Here is a 26,781-nt window from a genome sequence, read left to right on the forward strand (position 1 = left end):
TAGTTTATAAACCTTCACCTCTCTCTTCCCTGATGCTTCTATTCTCCTTGTATCCCATCTACCTTTTACTCTCAGTGTAGCTACAACTAGAAAGTGATCTGATATATCTGTGGCCCCTCTATAAACATGTACATCCTGAAGTCTACTCAACAGTCTTTTATCTACCAATACATAATCCAACAAACTACTGTCATTTCGCCCTACATCATATCGTGTATACTTATTTATCCTCTTTTTCTTAAAATATGTATTACCTATAACTAAACCCCTTTCTATACAAAGTTCAATCAAAGGGCTCCCATTATCATTTACACCTGGCACCCCAAACTTACCTACCACACCCTCTCTAAAAGTTTCTCCTACTTTAGCATTCAAGTCCCCTACCACAATTACTCTCTCACTTGGTTCAAAGGCTCCTATACATTCACTTAACATCTCCCAAAATCTCTCTCTCTCCTCTGCATTCCTCTCTTCTCCAGGTGCATACACGCTTATTATGACCCACTTCTCGCATCCAACCTTTACTTTAATCCACATAATTCTTGAATTTACACATTCATATTCTCTTTTCTCTTTCCATAACTGATCATTTAACATTACTGCTACCCCTTCCTTTGCTCTAACTCTCTCAGATACTCCAGATTTAATCCCATTTATTTCCCCCCACTGAAACTCTCCTACCCCCTTCAGCTTTGTTTCGCTTAGGGCCAGGACATCCAACTTCTTTTCATTCATAACATCAGCAATCATCTGTTTCTTGTCATCCGCACTACATCCACGCACATTTAAGCAACCCAGTTTTATAAAGTTCTTCTTCTTCTCTTTTTTAGTAATTGTATACAGGAGAAGGGGTTACTAGCCCATTGCTCCCGGCATTTTAGTCGCCTCATACGACACGCATGGCTTACGGAGGAAAGATTCTTTTCCACTTCCCCATGGACAATAGAAGAAATAAAAAGAACAAGAGCTATTTAGAAAAAGGAGAAAAACCTAGATGTATGTATATATATATATGCATGTGCGTGTCTGTGAAGTGTGACCAAAGTGTAAGTAGGAGTAGCAAGATATCCCTGTTATCTTAGCGTGTTTATGAGACAGAAAAAGAAACCAGCAATCCTACCATCATGCAAAACAGTTACAGGTTTTTGTTTCACAGTCATCTGGCAGGACGGTAGTACTTCCCTGGGTGGTTGCTGTCTACCAACCCAGTAAAATGGGTACCTGGGAGTTAGTCGACTGGTGTGGGTCGCATCCTGGGACAAAACTGACCTAATTTGTCCGGAATGCTGTGCATTTATTTCCATTGTAGTATGTCACTGATGTCAGCTATGCCTGTATACAGTGTACATGTACTTATAGAAATAGATATAGTATTATTAAATCACCTGCCGTGGGTTCAAGTCTCACTCATTCTGTGGTTTATAGATGTGACACTGTAGTTTATACATACAGGTATCTTGTACTGAGCATAAGGAAAGGTTTTTATAATCAACAGTTTGGAAAATGAAACTTTTAGGGATATCAAATATTTTCCATTTTCAGCCTTGGTATATTATAAACCACACAAGTGTTGTAGCTTTGACCTGCAATATGGTAACATTACAGTAATTATTTATTTATTTACTTATTCAGTGACAGTAGTGGGAGACGGCCAACTTGTTGAAAAAAAAAAAAAAAAAAAATTCATATTTGACTTAAAATGGTTCGTTAGGGCATAACCCCATCACAAGTCAAGGAGCATCTTGTGGGTAAGGACGACAGATATGATAATTTTCATAACATTGAAAAACATGCACATGAAGTTTTTATCTTTAAATTATCACAGGTCATTAAGATGTCAGATTAATCAACTACGTCCAGGGTACAAATATTATTTTCTTTTTTTTCTGCAGTTGTTTCAAGAGTACTTTAGTGAGATATATGGAAGAGATGGGTTCACAATCCGACCCATCCTGCTGCGACCAAAGAGTCGAGGAACCATCACCCTCAGGTCTACGGACGTACATGAACAACCAAACATTGATCCTCAACTTCTGTCACATCCAGATGATGTCAGAACTCTTGTCAAGGGTGAGGCAAACTAATGCTTTTACACTAAAATAATTTCTGTCTCAGGAAATCATAATAACATGATTGTATATTTATTTATTTATTTATTTATTTTATTTATTATAAATTTGTGCACACATACAGAGGTACAAAAAAAAATACAGATAAGAGCAGTATGCCAAAGCCACTTATACTATGCATAGCATTACGGGCTGGCTTAAAATTAACTTAAGATTAACTAAGCAATGATGAAGTCAGTGATAAAACATTAATGCAAACAGATTACTATAAAGCACAAGTGAGTATTACAAAGACAGGTCATATGAAGGATTCTGTAAGGTAGTGTATTTAAAAATAATAAAGTTAGATTCGGTTTTAGGTTTAACATTTATGTGATATAATTGTGAGAAACATTTAAGATATACAATTTATAAGGTTCAGTTATTCAGTATTTATTTGGTTTTGGGTGAGTAAGTGATCTTTGAGTAGAGACTTGAATTTATAAACAGGTAGTGTTTCTTTTATATTTACAGGTAATGAATTCCAGATTTTAGGGCCTTTTATGTGCATTGAGTTTTTGCATAGTGTGAGATGAACACGAGGAACATCAAAGAGTGATCTGTGCCTTGTGTTATGGTCATGTGTTCTGTTGAGGTTGGCAAGGAGATGTTTGAGGGGAGGGTTAATATCAGAGTTAAGTGTTCTATGTATGTAATAGGTGCAGTAATAAGTATGGATGTTTTGTATGGTGAGTAGGTTTAGTGTATTGAATATTGGTGGAGTGTGCTGCCTGTAGTGAGAATTTGTTATCATTCTAACTGCAGCCTTTTGTTGGGTAATTAGTGGTCTGAGATGGTTAATTGTTGTTGAGCCCCATGCACAAATTCCATAGGTGAGATAGGGGTAAATAAGAGAGTGATATAGGGCCAGGAGGGCTGACTGTGGAACATAGTACCGTATCTTCGATAGTATGCCTACAGTCTTGGAAATTTTCTTAGAAATTTGTTGTATATGTGTATGAAATTTGAGTCTATTATCAAGGTGGATTCCTAAGAATTTTCCCTCTGTTAGCTTTGTGATAGGTGATCCGTTTATCATTATGTTAAGAGGGACATCTGTAGCTCTGTTACCAAACTGAATGAAGTAGGTTTTGTCAATGTTTAGTGTAAGTTTGTTAGTCCTCATCCAGGTAGATATTTTCTGTAATTCGGTATTTACAGTATTGGCTAGTGTGACTGGGCTCGGGTGAGAGAAGACGTATGTAGTGTCATCTGCAAATAGTGTGGGTTTGAGTAATTGCGAAGCATTTGGAAGGTCATTTATGTATAGGAGAAAGAGAAGAGGGCCAAGGACACTTCCCTGTGGGACACCAACTGTAATTGGTTGCGCAGAAGAGTTTGCCCCATTTGCGTACACATATTGGCTTCTGTTGCTGAGGTATGACTTGAGGTAGTTGAGGGAGTGCCCTCTTATACCATAGTGTGACAATTTTACGTGGAGCAAGTCATGGTCAACTGTATCAAAAGCTTTACGTAAGTCAATGAAGATCCCCAGTGGGAGTTCTTTTTTCTCTATTGCAGTGTATATATGTTCTAGCATGTGTATAATAGCATCATTAGTATTTTTATTAGGCCTGAATCCAAATTGGCAGGGGTTGAGTATGTTTTGGGAGATAAGGTAGGAGTAGATTCGTTTATGAATTAATTTTTCGAAGATTTTTGAGAGAGGGTGTAAGTTGGATATTGGCCTATAGTTATTCAACTCTGTTTGGTCTCCTCCTTTGTGGATCGGGGTGACCCTTGCTATTTTGAGTACTGTAGGGAAGGTGGAGGATTCAATGGATTTGTTAAAGAGTGTTGCAATGATTGGAGATAGCACTTGTGACACTTTTTTGTATATAAAGGGTGGTAAGGTACTTAAATCTCCTGCCTTGTTTTTTAGTGCATTGATAATAAGGGAGACTTCGTATGGGTTAGTCGGAGCTAGGAACAGTGTGTTCGGGTAGTTGCCGGTGAGGTAGTCATTTGGTGGGGTATCTGAGCTTGGGATTTTATTGGCAAGGTTTTGTCCTATAGTGGAGAAGAAATCATTGAGTCTGTTTGCTGTTTCTGTTGGTGGGAGTTGGGGTTCATCTGATTTTGCTAATTTTATTTCGCTATTTCGTGATATCTTTTTTGTTCCCAGAATTTCTGATAGGGTTTTCCAGGTCTTTTTTATATCACCTCGTAAGTTGGATAATCTGTTCTCATAATACAATTTTTTTGCCCTTCTTATCAGGCTGGTTAGGATTGACGAGTAACGTTTTGTTTGGTCTCTGGTTATGTGACCCATTCTGTACTGTTTTTCATATTGGTGTTTTGTATTTATGGATTTGAGAATGCTGGGTGTTAGCCAGGGACTGTTCAGTCTCTTTGCTGTCATCTGTTTAGTTTTTTTAGGGCAGTGCTTGTTATAGAGGTATTGGGTCTTTTTTAGAAAATTATTAATACATTCGTCAATATCTGTATAGATTTCTAGCTCAGTGTGCCAATCAATGTTTGCTAATGCTGTTGTGAAGTTATTAATGGCTGCCTCATTGTGAAGTCTGAAGGTAACTTTAGTAGTGTCTTGGGGTAGTTTACCAAGAGTTGTTATGAGGAAAGTAGGGTAGTGGTCTGTGGTATTATCTGTAATTATGCCTGATTTTAAAGGGGATATGGTGTTGGTCCAGATGTGGTCAAGTAGGGAAACACTAGTCTCTGTAACTCTTGTAGGTTTTGTTACTGTTGGTAGTAACATACAGTTACTCATTGTGTTTGTGAATTCAGTAACGTGTGGGTCCTGGTCTTGCAGGAGATTTATATTGAAGTCACCTGAGAGTAGTAAGTGATCTTTGTTCATGCGTGCATCAGTTATCATACTTCCTAGATTTTGACTAAATTGGCTAATGTTTGACTGTGGAACTCTGTAGATGTTTATCAATGTGAGAGGTTTTTGTAGGTATTTGGATTTGAATTTAGCTATTATATATTCCCCATGTTCATCCCTTGTGCAAGTATTAGTGATACATTCTAGTTGGTCTGAGTAGTATATGGCTGTGCCACCCCCTTGTTGGTCTGGCCTACAGTTGTGTATGGCTGTGTAACCAGGAATGGCATAGACATCTGTACTATCAGGCTTTAGCCAGGTTTCAGTTAGTGTAATGATGGACATATTGGCATGTAAGGAATTTAGTAATGCTATGAGGTCATCGTAATGCTTGCTTAAAGATCTGATATTGTAGTTAAAGATAGTTATGTTGTTGTTGGCACTGAGAAGTGCCTTTGATTGTTCTGCAGTGTAGTAATTACAGTAACTGTTTGATTCATTTAAGTCATTAAATAAGAGGTTGGTATCAGGATCAATGCTTGTAATCATAAGATTTGTAGTGAATCTATAGTTAGAATTAAGTATAAAACAAAGTAAATAGTCTTAAGCTAAAAAAGAGCACCTGAATTATTTAACAAATGTAAAATAATGAGCTAAGGGACTAATACAAATAAAGTGATGATCATATAATAGTGCTTGGGAATATGATAGTAGGTAGTACTATAAAGGTAATTTTTTAAAGTTAGAATTATAGTTTAAAATTTTAATAAAAAGGGACTAATATAGGTTGTGGTGAACAACAAAGTGGTAATCAAATAAATGAGCTTTGGAATATAATGGCAATATTATGAGCTTATTCTACTTTAGCACCTGAGAATAGCACCTTGATTATTTTAACAGTAGTGGATATATAAACTAGGATAGTTATATAAAGCTAAAATAAAGGAGAAAATATATAAGGGACTAAAATTAAGTAATGGTAAGCAAAGTTAAATGGACAGATGGTAGGAATTATAATATAAACTTATAATATAAAAATACAATTTGAAATGGTACTTGCAATAGCACTAGAGTCTGGTATAGGTTGTTGACAAGATCAAGATTATAACTATAGATTTAAATTGACAAAATAAAATTCACAATTAAAGTACAAAAGAATAATAGTAAAAAATCACAATGGTAATGTCTTGGTTATAATATGATAGTAAGATGGTAGACAGGTACCCAGGTACACAGGTACAAAGGATAATACAAAGGTTGGGGTTGAATATAAAAACTTGAAAATTTGGCAACAAAATGTTATGGGAAGTATAAAATAATGTTTAATGTACAAAAGTAAAATTGACTGGTAGTAAATATGGTGTTTAATAAAATTTTAGTAAGTAATAATGATTACAAAAAAGTGAAAAAGTAATGTTTATTTCATTCAATATTGCACTGGTAGTTATACTTGAGGTTATATGGCAGTACAAGGTAATTAAGAGTAATCTAGGATAGTAAATGTGGTATTAAAACAGGTAAAGGTAATTAGACAAGTAATGGTTATTTAATGTCAAAAATGTTAAGAGTAAATAGAAATTTTAGTAAAAATGATATTTATTAATTTTAGTAAGTAATATCAATTGATAGTATTTAAAAAAATAAGAGGTAGTAATATGGACAGAGAAAGTATCAATTCAGCTAGTGTTCAAGCGAACAATAGGAAATAAGAAAATCACATAAGGTGATTTATGCTTACTAGTAAAATTACAAAATGAGGTAGTTGAATATTTAATTACTAAGAGATTGTACAATGAAATTTGAACAATAATGGAGCAAAACATACACTACACTACGTAGGCTTTTAAGTTGGACATTGTTTAGTTATTCTCTGTAAGATTAGGTTGTGATAGAGTGAATGATGGTGAAAGGTTTTTTTCTCGGGTCACCCTGCCTTGGTGGGAGACAGCTAGCATGTTAAAAAAAATAAACACTAAATCTACACGGATCAATATTTATTAAGGCTCTATTTCTCATACACTAGAGTACGGTAGTATACATATATGGTTATAATTGTACCCTTAATTTTTAAAGGTTTGGAGTGGTAAGCCAGTGGAAGGCCTTGGTCAGATGACCAAAAGCTCAAACTGTGGGTAATCATATAACTAAGACCCACATCAGGAAACACTTGTCCTGTTTCTTGACAAACCTTACCTAACCTAACCGACAGTACATTTATGTTAGCCTTAATATTAATGATAATTTTATTTTAGCATGTTACAATGTTTGTACAGAGATGGGTGACACTTAGCTGTGAATACAGAAAGTCCATCATTATGCAGAGTATTATGGGCATTAGTTTGTGATGCTTTAGTAAACAGATATGTCTCAGACTAAGCTTTATCCTAGATAATTTACGCTATGTATAATAATTGTACTTGTGTGTATCTGTGCCTAAATAAACTTACTAACTCTTATAACTATGTAAGCAAAGTTTATTCTTCTCTCAAAGGCATAAGGTTTAGTATGGCACTGACGAACACTTCACTCTTCATCAACAAATATGGAGCCCACTTCTATGATAAGGTAAATAGAAAAATCTATACTATTATGATTTAAACTTAACCATAAAAACTTGACCATAAAAATTTTGAACAAATTCTAAACACTGCTTTTTAAAAATTTAGAGAGCATAAGTATTTAAAATCAAAGAGACTAATTTTTCTGATATAAAAGTTTATAATGAATATTAACTCATATAGAAGATAATCTGGTAACCAGGGTTACTGCTAATCTATGGCAAGAGTATTCATCATTTTCCTTTTCTCTCCAGCCTCTTCCTCAGTGTGCTCATACAGTATTTGGTTCTGATGCCTACTGGGTTTGTTATGTACGTCACATGTCCACTACCTTCTACCATCTTGCTGGCAGCTGTAAGATGGCACCAGCCTCCGATCCTTATGGTGTGGTGGATCATAGACTGAGGTAAGTTCACTTCTGTATAACAATATATAGCACTGGGGTCCTTTGATCCTTGTCCCCAGGATGTGACCCACAACGTGTAGCTAACACTCAGGTACCTACTGAGTGCTAGGTGAACAGGGGCAACAGGTGTGTGGAAACATGCTCAACATTTCCATTTGTGCCATGATCAAACTTGGGTCCTTCAGATGAGAGCCAAAAGTACTCCACTTGTGCCATGATCAAACCTGAGTCCTTCAGATGAGTCAAAAGTACTCCACTAGAGCCAAGAGCCCCAGTTTCATATCTTACATTTTTTTCTTCTTCGTCAGTGTGTATTCTTATTATTTTTGCATCATCTGCAAAGATATATAAGAGTTATTTGTATTATCACATCATTAACCCTTTGAGGGTCGACAGGCCCTCTCCGAAACTCGTTCTCAGGGTCAGCCAAATTTAAAAAAAAAAAAATTATTTTCTTTTATGAAAAGATAGAGAATCTTTTCCCGATCATAAAGACACCAAAAGTTTGAAATTTGATAGAAAACTTACGGAATTATGCTCTCGCAAAGTTAGAGGTCTCGGCGATGTTTACGCATCGGCGATTTTGCCCACTTTGAGCCCCATTTTCGGCCAATTTCACTGTACTAATCGACAAAAAACATGAATATTTCGCTAGAACTCCATTTTTTCTATCGAATGGGTGCAAGAAACCACCCATTTATGAAATTCAACTATCCAGTACAGTGGTCAGAATTTAGCAATTTTGCCAATTTCACACAAATTTCAAAAGATGCCAATTTCCGAATAGGGTCCAGAATAAACAAGAAAGACATTCCTGGCACTAAAATGACATTTCCTCTAGTCATTAGTCACGTCTCAAGGCCCCTCTTATATTCTTTTGCTTTCCACTTTGAATTTTTATTTTCACAAAAAATATAAGATTTACTGTTATGCAGACTACTGCATTAGTGTAAAAAATGGTATAAATATTATTGGTGCACTTGTGAAAGAATATTAGACTCACCAGTTGACGTGTATTGCACGCTTGGCACGATTTGTTTACTTTTGAAGTTTGGTAAAAATCGAACATTTCTGCTACTTTGAGCTCAATTTCAAGGCACCTTTCATTGTAAAACCAGTCAAAATCATCTCAATTTCTGTAATATGTCTTCCATTCTATAAAATGAGACCAAGAAAACTAGAATACAACAATAAATACCATACGAAAATACACTGCAAAGTCGCTGATTTATTAAAAAAAAATGGTCAAAGTTTTTTTTTTCTCATTATGCACTGTGTGCTGCAGGATTTTTTTTAGACTGCGCACACTGACCACATAGGCCCATTCTTTCATATGAAGGCCTACCAGCTTTCTCCCACTAGATTTGAGGCCGCTAGAATTTATGAGTACTAGTACGTCAAAAACCCCTACGCGTAAGACGTACTAGTACGACCAAAACCCTCAAAGGGTTAATATACACTAAACAATGTTGGTACCAACACTGATCCTTGTGGAACTCCACCAGTTCAACATTACCATCTTGATGTTTTATCCTTTAGTGAGTACAGTGGACCCCCATTTTACAATATTATTTCATTCCAGAAGCATGTTCAGGTGCCAGTACTGACCGAATTTGTTTCCATAAGGAGTATTGTGAATTAGATTAGTCCATTTCAGACCCCCAAACATACACATACAAAAGCACTTACATAAATACGCTTACATAATTGGTCGCATTGGGAGCTGATCGTAAAGCGGGGGTCCACTGTACTAGTTTTTTATTCTCCATGTATGCAGTCTTATAGTAATGCTTAAAACAAGCTTGGTGTAGCTGGTGTTGCAATAACTCAATAAAATTCACTTGGAACATCACAAAATTATTTACTTTGTAATGATAAATAATACTCATTAACTCCTTATGTATAAATTAGTAAATGTAAAAATAGGAAAAACTATGTTTCTTCTTTTTTTGGGTCACCTGCCTCAGTGGGAGATGACAGTTGTGTTGAAATAATAATAATAATAATAATAATTAAATGTAAGCTGATTAAGCAAGATTAGAATCAAAATTACATATTTATATATCATTCTTATTCAGAAAAAATTGATTTGTCAAGGCAGCAGAGAAGGTTTTGGAAAGGATATACATATTTTCACCCTGCCTCGGTGGGAGATGGCCGACTTGTTAAAAAAAAAATATATATTTTCAGGACAGCTTGAGTTGTTTGACTGACTCTGTCTTCAAAGTACAGCAGTAATAGACTTCTTTATAATGTATTTGTAGTTTTACTGGGCCAGAATCGTGAACTATTTCTTGTAATATATAACTCTAGGCTTTTGGCTTAAAAATATGAGCCAGAAAATAACTATCATTAATTTTGCATTTATTTTTGGCAGGGTCCGGGGACTGAAAGGATTCCGAGTGGTGGATGCCTCTATTATGCCTTTTGTCACCAGCGGTAATACTAATGCCCCCACTATTATGATTGCTGAAAAGGCCAGTGACATGATCAAGGAAGAGTGGAAGATTTTGGAAGGGCATATATAACACCAGAACTGAGAGCCAAAATTTTTATGAAGATAAAACTATCATGCTAATGAAGAATTGCAGGAAAATTCAAGCATACCCAAGTTTATCAAGCAATTCTATATGAACCATTGTGTTTTAATCTCATCAAGCAGAACCACCAAAGAAGCCTCACCTACTGAATTTAAAAATAGAGGAGAACTGCAGCATGCCTACTGGCCCATACAAGGCATGTCCTTACTGAAACCACATATTCCCACCCACGTATTGATACAACAGCAGAATACCTAGACAAAGATAACCTCAGAAAGTAACAGACATGTGACTGTACCAAACTAGTCTCATCAAGCAACACTGATAGGTAATAATGGTAGAATTACCAACAAAATGTTAGGGTAATGGATACACATGAAACTAATGTTACATTATATTGTGACAATGTTTTGCCACAATATAATCTCACATTAGTTGCATCTGTGTACTTTTACCTAACAACACTGGAGAGGTCTAGCAGACCTGACTTCATTCAGAAATATCTGTAATAGAAGTCATATACTATATGTACCATATATCTTATCTAGGAAGTTTTCACTAAGTTGTTATACACTCAGGTGATAACTTCTCTTATAAGAAATGTGAATCTAATGTTAACTTTGTTGTTGCTGGTAGTAATTGTGGATCACCGTAAAACCGAGACTTAAGTTAGTTTAATATGTTTATTATGCACCCCATACCCATCCTGTGGGCGGTAGTCAAAAGATTACAGAGGTACATAATTGGTCCAGGGACTGGACTCCAAAGTTTTGATAGCTGAGCAAGTTACAAAGGTAATGAACTAGATCTGGTCATAATCATGACCAAGTTACAAAGGTAATGAACTAGATCTGGTCATAATCATGACCAAGTTACAAAGGTAATGAGCTCCAGGTAGAGCTGGTCACACTCATGAATAATTGCAAAGGTAATGAATCATAAACACATTAATCATGAGAATTTACAAAGGTAATGAGCTCCAGGTAGAGCTGGTCAAGATCATGACAAGTTTCAAATGTAATGAATGATAAACACGTTATCACATGATTACAATCATAGACAAATTACAGAGTAATGAGCAGTTAACAAACATAGCAGGGAATTCATCCAATGCCCCAACAACAGATGTTGCTAGGTGCCTGTCTCTCCTCGGTATACAGCCATTGCAAACAGCAGCAAGTTGCCCCGGGATCTGCTGCTTGCACGAGCACCATCGACCCTCCCCAAGAGGTCCAAGAAGCCAGTGACTCCGTTAGCAGCCCGATGGAGAGCTGTCCTAGGGACATGTCAGCGTCCTGGTGGACTCCAAGTTGATTGAAGATCCCAGGCCCTCGTGTGTACGGATGGTGAAGCTTGAGGAACTGAGTACACACTGCTTGTGGCACACCTGCAACCACAAATAGGTGAGTACTTAAGCAAGTGTAAAAATATAAAAGCTGTCAGACTGCATAAGACCTTACAATTAACATGTCAGATTAAATGATCAGGGAACTTAAATCATGAAGCTGAAATACTCTGATCAAATTAAGCTAATGCAGTAATGTAAAACAGTACATATGCATATTTTTTTTTTTCAACAAACCGGCCGTATCCCACCAAGGCAGGGTGGCCCAAAAAGAAAAACGAAAGTTTCTCTTTTTAAATTTAGTAATTTATACAGGAGAAGGGGTTACTAGGCCCTTGCTCCCGGCATTTTAGTTGCCTCTTACAACACGCATGGCTTACAGAGGAAGAATTCTGTTCCACTTCCCCATGGAGAACATATACATATGTGTATGCATAATACATTTTTTTTTTCAAGTTGGCCATCTCCCACTGAGGCAGGGTGACCCAAAAAGAAAAAAAATCCCCAAAAAGAAAATACTTTCATCATCATTCAACACTTTCATCTCACTTATACATAATCACTTTTTGCAGAGGTACCCAGATACAACAGTTTAGAAGCATATATAAAAATATATAACATATCCCTCCAAACTGCCAATATGTATTTATTACAAATATTTATTACAAATATTTATTATTTATTCTTGTACATCACTACTGTGTTAAGCATAAACTGCTACACATAAAAAAAGGTTTTTAACACTCTGGTTGTCTTCCACTGAGGTAGGGTGACTTGATAAAGAAGAAAACACTTTCACGATCACTCAGTCACTGTCTTGCCAGAAGTGCACTGACATTATATAGCTCAGATGTCCCTCCAAACCACAACTTCCTCACACCTTCATAGTACAGGCACTGTACCTCCCACCTCCATGACTCAAGTTCAGTTAGCTGGAGAATAAAAAAACACTTCTAAAATTTCTAGTTTGCCAGGCTAAGATTTTCGGATTTTTAACCTAGAGAGTTAGCCACCCAAGAAAGTCAGTGAGTCATCAAGGACTGTCTGTCTTATTTTCATTGGAGTCCTTCAGTCTTGTCCCCCAGGATGCTATCCACACCAATCAACTGACACCCTGGTACCTACTTACTTGCTAGGTGAACGGGGACTTCGGGTGTAAGAAAACATGCCCAGTGTTTCCACCCAGCCGAAATCAAACCACAGACACTCAGTGTGAGAGACTAGAGCATTGCCTACCAGACCACGGGATTGAGAATTACAGACACACTAAGCATAACAGAGATGATCTCATACAATAACGATATCAAACTAGATACTAAGAGTGACACATATATGGAACAACAACTTCAAACTTGCCAAATTGCAACTTAGGATGGGGACAACAGGACATTTATCATATACCAGACCCTTCAAGTGAAGATTGATGGACTGAACACATCGACTCAAGGTTGAGGGACTGATTACCTCATTCTCCTCCTGTTCTTCAAGTTTCTCCTACGTATGGACTGATGAAGCCACTGTGTGGCGAAACGTTTCCTCAATAAAGATACCCAAAAGTTGCACATGTGTCTAATTTATCAACATGTCGGTTCTCTGAACCATTCATCTACAAAACTCTTAACTATCTTGCTGATGACCTGCTCCTGCCCAGGTTTGATGTACTTCCTAAAATACCCCACATGTTAGTGGCTTTCTTTTCTACTTAACAGTATTTTAATCAAAATAAAAAAATCAAAAATCAAAATTTCTGTTTCCTTGTAAAGCTTACAATGTGTGGTTTATATATTATAAAATATTAATTACAAAGAAGGCCACTAACATGCCTAGGCATTTCAGGCAGACTAATACCTGGAGTTTACCTGGAGAGAGTTCCGGGGGTCAACGCCCCCGCGGCCCGGTCTGTGACCAGGCCTCCTGGTGGATCAGAGCCTGATCAACCAGGCTGTTGCTGCTGGCTGCACGCAAACCAACGTACGAGCCACACTATAACTCTATATTGATATAGGTACAATTGAATATACTGTATTAGATACATACATAATTACATACATGTAGACTACATTTTGTATAAGGCAGAAAAAAATAAAACTATCGTTGATGAGTTTGGAGAGTCTTTCTACTGTCTCAGAGCCCGGCTATGTCACTCATTATGTAAAATGGAAGGACACGATATTAGCCATTACCTTCCTATCCACACCAAGGTCATCCAGGTTAGAAGATAATAAATTTTGGTTGTATAAAAATAAAATATGAAATATCAGATATTTATTCTTGAGACTTTCAAGTGAACTATGTTACATAAGTAGGCCATAATTCATGCAATGTATAAATTAGGTAAGACCAAACTGCATAAAAAATATAGTATATTACATAAATTAACTGGAAAATTCCCATTATTGTCCCACTTGAATCTTACTTTTTCCTGAATGTCTAACCAGTAAAAGTTTGTTCTGGAACATGTCATCAAAGTTATCCTCTATATTGGCTGTGTTAACCAAGAGATAAGATAAGATAAGATTTCGTTCGGATTTTTAACCCCGGAGGGTTAGCCACCCAGGATAACCCAAGAAAGTCAGTGCGTCATCGAGGACTGTCTAACTTATTTCCATTGGGGTCCTTAATCTTGTCCCCCAGGATGCGACCCACACCAGTCGGCTAACACCCAGGTACCTATTTGCTGCTAGGTGAACAGGACAATAGGTGTAAGGAAACGTGTCGAAATTTCCACCCGCCGGGAATCGAACCCGGGCCCTCCGTGTGTGAAGCGGGAGCTTTAGCCACATTGTAAAATATCTTATAGATTAATGTAGCTAGACAGTGCAGTGTAACTATGGATTATTATTATTATTATAAAACCAAGTGCTAAACCCACTAGGGTCAGCGTAACTTTGGAAATTTTGTAAATCAAGATCATCCTCTAGTAAACATAACTGTAGTCTACATAGTCTTAATATTTAAATCACAGAGCCTGGGTTCTGAATCCAAGGCAAGTGAGTCTAAGACTCCAGGTCAGTGGTTAACGCACTGGCCTGGAGTTTTATGACTTGCTTGCCATGGGTTCAAGCCACAGCCGGTCCGGGGTTTGTTTGCATTCATGCTATTACAGTTTCGTGAGTTAAAATAATACAGTAAGCACTAAACCCAAAAGTCATACAGCAGAGAAGATTTAATTTTATTATAACTTATTTCTGTTTTCTTCCTGCCTTCCCGCCCCCCCACGAGATATTAAATATGTTCTTGGCTAAATCTTTGTAAATGTTTTCATATATTTATTACTGACAAGTTAAAATAAAAATACCTTTGTTGAAATAATTTGATTTAATATCCTAAGTGTAAATAAAATATCGAAATGGCTTACAAGTGTATTGAATACAGTAGGGCCCCACTTACACAGCAGGTTAGGTTCTGAGCTACTGTAGGGCCCCACTTATACAGCAGGTTAGGCTCTAGGCTACTGCAGGGCCCCTCTTATACAGCAGGTTAGGTTCTGGGCTACTGTAGGGCCCCATTTATACAGCAGGTTAGGTTCTGGGCTACTGCAGGGCCCCTCCTATACAGCAGGTTAGGTTCTAGGCTACATAGGGCCCCATTTATACAGCAGGTTAGGTTCTGGGCTACTGCAGGGCCCCTCTTATACAGCAGGTTAGGTTCTGGGCTACTGTAGGGCCCCATTTATACAGCAGGTTAGGTTCTGGGCTACTGTAGGGCCCCACTCATACAGCAGGTTAGGTTCCAGGCTACTGTAGGGCCCCTCTTATACAGCAGGTTAGGTTCTAGGCTACATAGGGCCCCACTCATACAGCAGGTTAGGTTCCAGGCTACTGTAGGGCCCCACTTATACAGCAGGTTAGGTTTCAGGCTACTGTAGGGCCCCACTTATACAGCAGGTTAGGTTCCAGGCTACTGTAGGGCCCCACTTATACAGCAGGTTAGGTTCCAGGCTACTGTAGGGCCCCACTTATACAGCAGGTTAGGTTCCAGGCTACTGCTGTTTACCTGGAGTTTACCTGGAGAGAGTTCCGGGGGTCAACGCCCCCGCGGCCCGGTCTGTGACCAGGCCTCCTGGTGGATCAGAGCCTGATCAACCAGGCTGTTACTGCTGGCTGCACGCAAACCAACGTACGAGCCACAGCCCGGCTGGTCAGGAACCCTGACACTTATTGTATGGTCTCTTAACGTGCTAGTGACACCCCCTGCTTTTCATTGGGGGGATGTTGCATCGTCTGCCAAGTCTTTTGCTTTCGTTGTGAGTGATTTTCGTGTGCAAGTTCGGTACTAGTCCCTCTAGGATTTTCCAGGTGTATATAATCATGTATCTCTCCCACCTGTGTTCCAGGGAATACAGGTTTAGGAACCTCAAGCGCTCCCAGTAATTGAGGTGTTTTATCTCCGTTATGCGCGCCGTGAAAGTTCTCTGTACATTTTCTAGGTCGGCAATTTCACCTGCCTTGAAAGGTGCTGTTAGTGTGCAGCAATATTCCAGCCTAGAGCAAAAATTGCTATAAAGTGAACCATAGTCATTTTTCATTGTCAAATGCATATAAAACCCTAATAACAGTGTCATCTGTGTCCATTAACATAACATTTTGTCGGTAACTCTACCATTATTACCTATCATGTTTTAAGTGAGCAATAGAGCTAGGCCTAAAAAATGAATATAGATTACACATTAATCATCTTAAAATATTTTCATCCTTAGCTTATAGAGTAGTGAATATATTTATTGTAGGAAGTCTGAATAAATGAAGAATGGATGTAAGTGAAAACCGTCGTATTAGGGAAATGCTGTAAAGTGAAGCACTGTAAAAAAAGTAAGAGCCTGGAGTTTACCTGGAGAGAGTTCCGGGGGTCAACGCCCCCGCGGCCCGGTCTGTGACCAGGCCTCCTGGTGGATCAGTGCCTGATCAACCAGGCTGTTGCTGCTGGCTGCACGCAAACCAACGTACGAGCCACAGCCCGGCTGATCAGGAACTGACTTTAGGTGCTTGTCCAGTGCCAGCTTGAAGACTGCCAGGGGTCTGTTGGTAATCCCCCTTATGTGTGCTGGGAGGCAGTTGAACAGTCTCGGGCCCCTGCCTGTATTTTTAGCCACACATAAGGGGGATTACCAACAGACCCCTGGCAGTCTTCAAGCTGGCACTGGACAAGCACCTAAAGTCAGTTCCTGATCAGCCGGGCTGTGGCTCGTACGTTGGTTTGCGTGCAGCCAGCAGCAACAGCCTGGTTGATCAGGCTCTGATCCACCAGGAGGCCTGGTCACAGACCGGGCCGCGGGGGCGTTGACCCCCGGAACTCTCCAGGTAAACTCCAGGTAATAGTGATGATCAGACCTATACAAATTACCTGGAGAGAGTTCCGGGGGTCAACGCCCCTGCGGCCCGGTCTGTGACCAGGCCTCCTGGTGGATCAGAGCCTGATCAACCAGGCTGTTACTGCTGGCTGAACGCAATCCAACGTACGAGCCACAGCCTGGCTGGTCAGGTACTGACTTTAGGTGTTTGTCTAGTGCCTGCTTGAAGACAGTCAGGGGTCTATTGGTAATCCCCCTTATGTATGCTGGGAGGCAGTTGAACAGTCTCAGGCCCCTGACACTTATTGTATTGAACTACTATATACAGCCCTTGATAAAAATGAATATTCACTGGGGCTCTTGATAGACCTACGGAAAGCATTTGATACAGTGTATTCACTGTAATGCACCTAATGACCATATGTTATTGCCTTACTAATCTAAATTAGTGTTAAATTTGCCCGAAATTCTCTGCATATAAAGATGCTTTTGGCATGTTCACTAAATTATTACACTCTTGTACAAACACGTATCATGCTAAAATAAATTTGTTGGTTATTATGGACCATATTATTATAATCAAAAAGAAGCGCTAAGCCACAAGGGCTATACAGTGCTGCAGGGCAGGAAGCGAGGGCATCAGGTGGCAAAGGGGAGATGGATGAATAATAGGTTACGGATAACAGCGGGGCCGTGGATGGTGAAAGGGTAAAGGGCAGCAAGAGACTGAACTAGAAAGGGCTGAGGGGAGCGTGAAAGGTATCATCAACAGAGTTTGTGGAGTAAATCAGTCGTTGTCAAGATAAGATAAGATTTCGTTCAGATTTTTAACCCCAGAGGGTTAGCCACCCAGGATAACCCAAGAAAGTCAGTACATCATCGAGGACTGTCTAACTTATTTCCATTGTGGTCCTTAATCTTGTCCCCCAGGATGCGACCCACACCAGTCGACTAACACCCAGGTACCTATTTGCTGCTAGGTGAACAGGATAACAGGTGTAAGGAAACGTGTCGAAATGTTTCCACCCGCCGGGAATCGAACCCGGGCCCTCCGTGTGTGAAGCGAGAGCTTTAGCCACCAGGCCACCGGGCCTGGCGGAGTCAAGATTAAAGGAGGGTCCATCAGCAAGAAGGGAAGGTAAAGAGAGAGTAGTAGAACGAAGACGACGTTGGAGGTAAATTCTGCGTGCTCGTTGATAGAGAGGGCAGTCTAACAGAATGTGGCTAATCGATACTGGAACTTGACACTGCAGCTGCCAGGTGTGCCACAGGCAGTGTGTACTCAGTTCCTCAAGCTTCAACATCCGTGCACACGAGGGCCTGGGATCTTCAATCAACTTGGCGTCCACCAGGACGCTGACATGTCCCTTGGGCAGCTCTCCATCGGGCTGCTAACGGAGTCACTGGCTTCTTGGACCTCTTGGGGAGGGTCGATGGTGCTCGTGCAAGCAGCAGATCCCGGGGCAACTTGCTGCTGTTTGCAATGGCTGTATACCGAGGAGAGACAGGCACCTAGCAACATCTGTTGTTGGGGCATTGGATGAATTCCCTACTATGTTTGTTAACTGCTCATTACTCTGTAATTTGTCTATGATTGTAATCATGTCATAACGTGTTTATCATTCATTACCTTTGAAACTTGTCATGATTGTGACCAGCTCTACCTGGAGCTCATTACCTTTGTAAATTCTCATGATTAATGTGTTTATGATTCATTACCTTTGCAATTATTCATGAGTGTGACCAGCTCAACCTGGAGCTCATTACCTTTGTAACTTGGTCATGATTATGACCAGATCTAGTTCATTACCTTTGTAACTTGCTCAGCTATCAAAACTTTGGAGTCCAGTCCCTGGACCAATTATGTACCTCTGTAATCTTTTGACTACCGCCCACAGGATGGGTATGGGGTGCATAATAAACATATTAAACTAAACTAAACTCACAGAGAGGGACAGGGTGCCTCTCCATGAGATACATAATCTCGTGCATCGGAGAACATTATATGATTATCCACAATCTTATCCTTGCAACAGGCACCATTATTTATACTAAAATAGTTAACTCCACGTTTGGTTTTGGTGTCGTGGTGAGAGTAGAAGTGGAGAAGGTCGTTTTGGTTGGTGGGTTTTCGATAGACTTTAAAACGAAGTTCGTGGTCAGCTTTGCAGAGCAGAACATCAGCAGAACATTCTCCTCATAACTCCTAAACGCTTCAACGTTCAAGCTCTCCAAGACAAGCTCAACCAGGTCGAGCCTTCAATCCAGTTCACACTTGAAGAAGTCGACAACACTATTCCTTTCCTTGATGTTCTTCTCTGCAAAGCTGACCACGAACTTCGTTTTAAAGTCTATCGAAAACCCACCAACCAAAACGATCTTCTCCACTTCTACTCTCACCACGACACCAAAATAAACGTGGTGTAATTATAGGCTTCTTCCTACGTGCACTCAGAATCTGCAGCAATGAGTTCCTTGAGGAAGAATGCACTATAATTGAACAAGTATTTTCTAAACTCCACTATCCTCGTCACTTCATCAGAGACTGCAGACGGCGGGCATTAAACATCTTCAACACACCCAGAGAAGACACTGCCGAGAAGAGATACATAGTCCTCCCCACCAACTCCATTGCCAAACATGTTTCCAACATCTTTTCCAATACATCATTCCAAGTATCTACCTCCACAACCACGACCATCAAGGACATCACCAGTAGTAGACAGGACAAGCTTCCATCCTCTGCAGGGGTATACACAATCCCTTGTAATAACTGCAACAAATTATATGTGGGCGAAATATCAAGAGACCTCCAAACACGTATTTCAGAACACCAATATGCAAGCAGGAATGCCTGTGTACAACACCGTAATTCACACAACCATTTAATTAACTACAGAAACTCAAGACTTATCGCCACAGAATACAACACTCAATACCGAAGAATCCTGGAATCATCGCTTATCTCTATAACCAACAATTTCAACCAGAACAATGGCTTCTATAACATAGCTGAACCACTCGCCAAGAAACTTCTTCATCGCTATCCCACATAAGAACATAGAACACTGCAGAAGGTCTACTCACAACTTGTCCAATACCCCTTCCAATTATTATTATTATAATCAAAAAGAAGCGCTAAGCCACAAGGGCTATACAGCGCTGTACCCCTGCCAAGCTACCCAAGATTTTAGACTCTATAACCTCAAGTAGTTAAGTACCTTAATGACAACAACATTCTCCATAGCTATCAATCGGGCTTTAGAAGATCCTACTCAACCGACACCTCCCTTATTAATCTGATGGATTACCTGAGAACTGAAATGTCAAAGGGGAACCTCATAGGTATGGTAACCTTAGACCTGCAAAAGGCCTTTGATACTGTCAACCACAATATATTATGTAAGAAACTTCAAGCTATCGGTATAGGTTCTGTAGACTGGTTTAAGTCCTACCTTAGCAACAGGAGACAAATTGTCAAAATCAACAAAACAGAATCAGAACCCCTGCCGATAACATGTGGAGTTCCCCAAGGTAGTTAGGTAAGACACATATGCAACAGTTAGACAACTTTATTCCGAAACGTTTCGCCTACACAGTAGGCTTCTTCAGTCGAATACAGAAAGTAGGCAGGAACAGTAGAGATGTGAAGACGATGTAATCAGTCCATCACCCTTGAAGTCGTAGAATTTGAGGTTGTCAGTCCCTCGGCCTGGAGAAGTTCAGTTCCATAGTCAGGAACTATCTGAAGATCAAGCGAACGAACGAACGAACGAAAGTTCAGGTAAGATCCCAAATGGGATGAGCGGGGAAGACGGGACAGACGAAGAATAGTGCTGGAGAGGAGTGTTCTTAGTCGTAGAAAATGAGCCAGGGCTTAACCCAGCAGCGAAGGCGATCGTGGGACAGATATTGAGAAGAGAAATTCAGGCTCTTCTGTTAGGACTCCAGTGGGGTGAGCGAGGAGGAATGGACATGCGACGTTTAGGGCTAGAGAGGAGTGTAGAACTGGGCCATGTCTTAACCCAAAAATGCTAAGGCAAACGTGGGTCAGAGAATGGTCTTAGAAGGTACCTGTCAGTGGATCCAAGGTTATTTGTAAGTAGGGTTAGGAGCAGGATCATGCAAGGAGTAGAAAAGGTTGTGTTGGTTTGTGGGTCTGCGAATGTCTTCGTCAAGGAGAGAGGTCCAGTAGTCATGTCGTGTCTCAAGTTTGTCTATCTGTCTGTCACTGAGCCTCTTCCAGTACAGATTCAGCGCAGGGATGTCTAACTGGGCATGGAGAGACTCGCTTGTGGCGAACTCCTCCCATCTGACATCAAACACCCAGCGCAGCGCCTTGTTCTGGACACGCTGCAGTTTAAGTAAGTTTGTTTTTGCTGCAAGAGAGAGGGCTAGAGGAGAGTAAGTTATCAGAGGACGTAATAGGGATTTGTAGAGGTGTAGTTTGGTGCGTTGAGAGGCATGTTTCAGCTTGTAGAGGCCCGCAAGGGCCTTACTAGCTATTGCATGCCTTGAGTGAATGTGTCCGTGTAAACGAAGAAGGTAGTGGGTTAGTTGCAGCAGCCGTGAAGAAGGTCTTGTAGATGTCCTCTGAACCAAGATTCCATGATGTTGCAGTGTCTGACAAGTTGTGCAAAGAAAGGTATAAAATACCGACAATATGAAAGTTAAGACACATGTGCAACATCTGGATATCTTTATTGTAGTAGACGTTTCGCCATCCAGTGGCTTTATCAATACAGATTCTAGGACATAATAGGAAGACAGTAGAACTATATACAAAAGATGAGGTAATCAGTCCCTCGGCCTTGGAGTTAGTGTTCACAGCATCGTGGTGGAGGAGAGTCTGGAGCAAAGGCAAGAAGACTGGCGCTTTTTATAGGCGTCAGTGAATGGGACGGGCAGCAGACGAGGTCAGTCACTGGTAGGCGGGATTCCCCAGTGGAAGTAGGTCCTTCCCAAAGAGATGGGTTAGTTGCAGCAGCCGTGAAGAAGGTCTTGTAGATGTCCTCTGAACCAAGATTCCATGATGTTGCAGTGTCTGACAAGTTGTGCAAAGAAAGGTATAAAATACCGACAATATGAAAGTTAAGACACATGTGCAACATCTGGATATCTTTATTGTAGTAGACGTTTCGCCATCCAGTGGCTTTATCAATACAGATTCTAGGACATAATAGGAAGACAGTAGAACTATATACAAAAGATGAGGTAATCAGTCCCTCGGCCTTGGAGTTAGTGTTCACAGCATCGTGGTGGAGGAGAGTCTGGAGCAAAGGCAAGAAGACTGGCGCTTTTTATAGGCGTCAGTGAATGGGACGGGCAGCAGACGAGGTCAGTCACTGGTAGGCGGGATTCCCCAGTGGAAGTAGGTCCTTCCTCAAGTCAAGATTAACGCCAAGGACAGTGACAGATTGTGTGATAGGGAAGTAAGTGCGGGTGTCAGCTGTTCTGAGTTCGACAGGTAATGGAGGATCACGTTTCCTGTAGTTAAAATATGTAATGCTGGATTTAGCTGCATTGGTTTTGATCCTCCATTTTTGTTCCCAGATGGCTATCCTGTCGACCTCATTTTGTGTTTTGTGTGTGAGTGTATCTATATTGGCATGAGTGATAAGTTGTGTAATGTCGTCTGCATAGGCTAGTGTGATGGAGTTGTGGTATACAGGTGTTGGAATGTCATTAGTGTATAAAATGTAGAGGGTAGGGGAAAGGATAGATCCCTGGGGTACTCCGGCATTTAGTGTGAAGTAGTCAGAGTAACAGCCTTGGAATTTGATTCTCATGGTACGGCCGTCTAGGAAGTTGCAGAGGAGTTTACGAGTAGTGAGAGGCAGGTTGAAGTTAGTGCAGAGTTTGTACTTGAGCCCTTCGTGCCAGACAGTGTCAAAGGCTTTTTCAACGTCTTTTGCAACCAGGGCTGTCCTGTTTCTTTGTTTTGTGTTGATGTGGATGTAGTTGAGAATGATGTTAATGGCATCCTGTGTGGATCTGTGTGTTCTGAAGCCAAACTGGCCATCAGAAAGTAGAGAGTTATGTTCCAGGTATCTGCGAAGGCGATGATTGATGAGTTTTTCAAAGAGTTTTCCTAAAGTTTCGAGGAGGCTGATAGGGCGATAGTTTCTAGGGTCAGAGTGGTCTTTATTGGGTTTAGGAAGGAGGATAGCAGTAGCAGCTTTGAAGAGGGAAGGGAAGTATCCAGAGGCAAGTGAGGCATTGAGGAGGTTTGTGTAGGCAGTAATGACAGAGTCAGGAAGGTGTTTCAGGATAATATGGTTTAGGCCAGGAGCCTTGGGAGGAAGGTGTCTGAGGAGAGTTTTAATGTTTGTGTTGGTGAAAGGAGTGTCGAGTTCTTGGGAGGAGGTAAGAGAGTCTAGATGTATGTGGCTGTCTGGTGTTGTTTCTTGTGTGTGTGCAGTGTTCCAGTGTTCTATGTTCTGAATGTGTTGAATAACGTTAGGGTGAGGTGGGTGAGCGTGGAAGATGTTCTCCCAGATGTGTTTGAAGATACTGGTAGCAGCCTGCGGGTCTGAGATGTGTGTGTTGTTGTGGGTGATGTGTTTGAATTTGTTGGTGGGAGTTGTGCCTCTGATTTTTTTGATAAAGTTCCAGAAGGCTTTAGTGTTTTTAATACGCTGCTTGTCTGCTTGTTGTATGAGTTGTGACCAGTGATTATTGTGGTCTTGGTCTAGGCTGCGTAAAATATCGTTTCTAAGGTAAGTGAGATCTAATCGGACTTGATTAAATCTATGTGTGTTGTAGAGGAAGCGGTTGTGGTAGCAGATAATTAGTCTTCTTGTTCTGAGTGACGGTTTGAAGGAATAACGAGTGGTGTGAGTTTTCTTTGGTATTGCGATGTTGGCTGCTTGTGTAATGGTGTCCTGGATGAGATCAAGTTGAGTATCGATGTCAGAGATGGGTTTGTTGTTGTAGTCATAGGTGAGGTTAATATTGTCTATGTGTTGTTTGAAAGCATCCCAGTCAGCGTTCTTGTAGGAGAAGGAAGGTGTGGATGGAATGAGGATAGGGTTGGAGGAGATGTGTAAGATGACTGGGATGTGATCAGAGCCTGTAATAGGGCCAGGTGAAATGTAGTGTTGAAATAGAGAGCTGGCTCGGTTTGCCAGAATGATGTCTGGTTTGCCTTGGCCCATGTGGTTGTAAAAGGTATTGAAGTCTGGGCCAAGATGAATTAGGTGTTTATGGTTTGTGAAGTTGAGTAATTGGAGACCAAGTTGGTTGTTACTGGCGTGATGAAAGGCGGTGTGTTTGGCATTCATGTCAGCTAGTAGGTATGTTGGTGTGTTGGTGTAGTTGAAGACTAAGGAAAGGTCGTGTATGTTGAGAATAGTGTTTGGGCGAGCATAGGTGGTGAAAAAGATAAAGGGACCGAGGTGGGTGTGTATTCTGACTGCAAGACAGTGTTGGTGAAAAAAAGGGATTGGGAGAAATTCGTGTTTTATGTTGGAATTAACAAGGATGGCAACCCCATCGTGGGGATCATAGGGGGACTGTAGTGCAGTATATCCATAATGGCGGATGCGTTGAGGGGCTTTGAGGCAGGTACTGTTTAGCAAAACAATATCTGGCCTCTCTGCTTCAAGTAGCTCGGCCAGTAGGTGTCTAATTGTCAGTCCCTCGGCCTGAAGAAGCCTACACAGTAGGCTTCTTCAGGCCGAGGGACTGACAACCTCAAATTCTACGACTTCAAGGGTGATGGACTGATTACATCGTCTTCACATCTCTACTGTTCCTGCCTACTTTCTGTATTCGACTGAAGAAGCCTACTGTGTAGGCGAAACGTTTCGGAATAAAGTTGTCTAACTGTTGCATATGTGTCTTACCTAACAACCTGTCGGTATTGTATACCATTTTGATGTTCATCCCCAAGGTAGTATTCTGGGTCCCTTATTATTCTTATGTTATGTCAATGATATGCCTATCAGTGTCAAGTGCAAACTCCTACTGTATGCAGATGACAGTGCTCTGTTAGTGACAGGTAAAGACCCACAAGATATAGCTGTTTTAACACTGGAACTGGAGTCCTGCAGCAAATAGTTAGTAGACAACAAACTATCATTACACCTCGGGAAAACTGAAGCCATTCTCATTGGCACGAAACATAAACTGAGAAGGGTAAATAATTTTAATGTTCAGTGTAATGGGGAGTCCATCACTTTGGTTTCATCAGTAAAATATCTGGGAATCCCCTTTGACCCATGCATGTCAGGAGAATGGATAAGGAACAGTGTAGTAAAGAAAGCGAATGCCAGACTGAAGTTCCTGTATAGACAAGCACAGTGTCTACCTACTGAGGCACAGTGTCTACCTACTGAGGCACAGTGTCTACCTACTGAGGCACAGTGTCTACCTACTGAGGCACAGTGTCTACCTACTGAGGCACAGTGTCTACCTACTGAGGCACAGTGTCTACCTACTGAGGCTCACAAAACTATGTCTAGCCCTTATACAGTGTCATATGGATTACGCTTGCTCTTCATGGTACTCTGCTTTGACAAAAAAACTGAAAGATAGACTGCAAATCACCCAGAACAAAATCGTAAGATTCATCCTGGGGCTGGGACCAAGAGAACATGTAGGCCAGGATGAATTACAGCAGTTGGATATGCTGAATGTTGAAGACAGAGTAAAACAACTGAAGCTAAATCATGTTTATAAAATTGCTCACAAACAGTGTCCAGAATATCTTGCTGTCAATGTTGGGAACCAAAGCAATCATAGTACTAGGGGGAGAGAGCACAACTTTGTAGTACCCACAGTCAGTGGCCAGGCTTCAAACACCTTTTATTGTACAGCAATAAAGAAATGGAACAGACTACCCGCACATGTCAAAGCCAGTCATAGCATGAACCAGTTCAAGAAGAGTGCCAAAAAGTGTCTGATGAATGTAGCTACAGAAAGGGAGGGGAATGATTTTCTATTTTTTAGCTAAAATACGTGTAAATTTTACCTTGTTCCTAGTAATGACCCTCGTATTGTAGATAGTCTTAATGACCCTCGTGTAGTAGATAGTCTTAATGACCCTCGTATTGTAGATAGTCTTTTTAGTATGATAATAAGATGTTATCTTCATTGTAGAATAATAAGAAAATATTATAACCTTTATATTATAATAATAAGGTAAAAGGACCCCAATGGAAATAAGTCACTCTGTCTGACTTTTTTGGGTTATCCTAGGTTCTCTACACATATGCTGCTATGTATGATAATCTATGTAACTGTATTTGTGTATACCTGAATAAACTTACTTACTTACTTACTTACCCGGTAGATCATCAGATGCAGCATTTTCCACCTGACCTCAACATTCTCCACCTGACCTCAACATTCTCCACCTGACCTCAACATTCTCCACCTGACCTCAACATTCTCCACCTGACCTCAACATTCTCCACCTGACCTCAACATTCTGAACATGACTATAAATACTCCCGTACCTTCCACCCCAGGTAGATCTGTGTGTGACTTGAAAAATCCCACTGTGTGGGCGAAACGTTATCAATAAAGGATCACATTATACTGCATATGTGTTTATATTTCCATAGTAGTATGTCATTGATGTCAGCTATGGTCTGTATACCTTGTACATGTACTTTTAGAAATAAAGATATTATTATTATTATTATTATTATTATTATTATTATTATTATTATTATTATTATTACTACTACTACTACTATAAATATTATTATTCTTGTAATTATTATAAGGTTGACTAAAGC

General features: G+C 40.1%; 1 protein-coding gene across 4 annotated transcripts in view; it reads left to right on the plus strand.

The window, feature by feature from the left end:
• LOC128705625 (glucose dehydrogenase [FAD, quinone]) overlaps positions 1-16,332 on the plus strand; it is a 73,355-nt gene extending 57,023 nt beyond the window's left edge. For 3 of the 4 annotated variants that reach the window (XM_070100870.1, XM_070100871.1, XM_070100872.1), the window contains 4 exons: positions 1,893-2,070; positions 7,388-7,461; positions 7,709-7,860; positions 10,238-16,330. In XM_070100870.1, the coding sequence (XP_069956971.1) occupies positions 1,893-2,070; positions 7,388-7,461; positions 7,709-7,860; positions 10,238-10,388 (555 nt within the window). In that variant the 3' untranslated portion in view covers positions 10,389-16,330. Of the gene's footprint in view, positions 1-1,892; positions 2,071-7,387; positions 7,462-7,708; positions 7,861-10,237 lie in introns of all 4 variants that reach the window. The other variant, XR_011394104.1, reaches the window with a different exon arrangement.
• Positions 16,333-26,781: the final 10,449 nt, after the last annotated feature.

Source organism: Cherax quadricarinatus, chromosome 75, assembly GCF_038502225.1.
Source record: "Cherax quadricarinatus isolate ZL_2023a chromosome 75, ASM3850222v1, whole genome shotgun sequence".
Taxonomy (NCBI): domain Eukaryota; kingdom Metazoa; phylum Arthropoda; class Malacostraca; order Decapoda; family Parastacidae; genus Cherax; species Cherax quadricarinatus.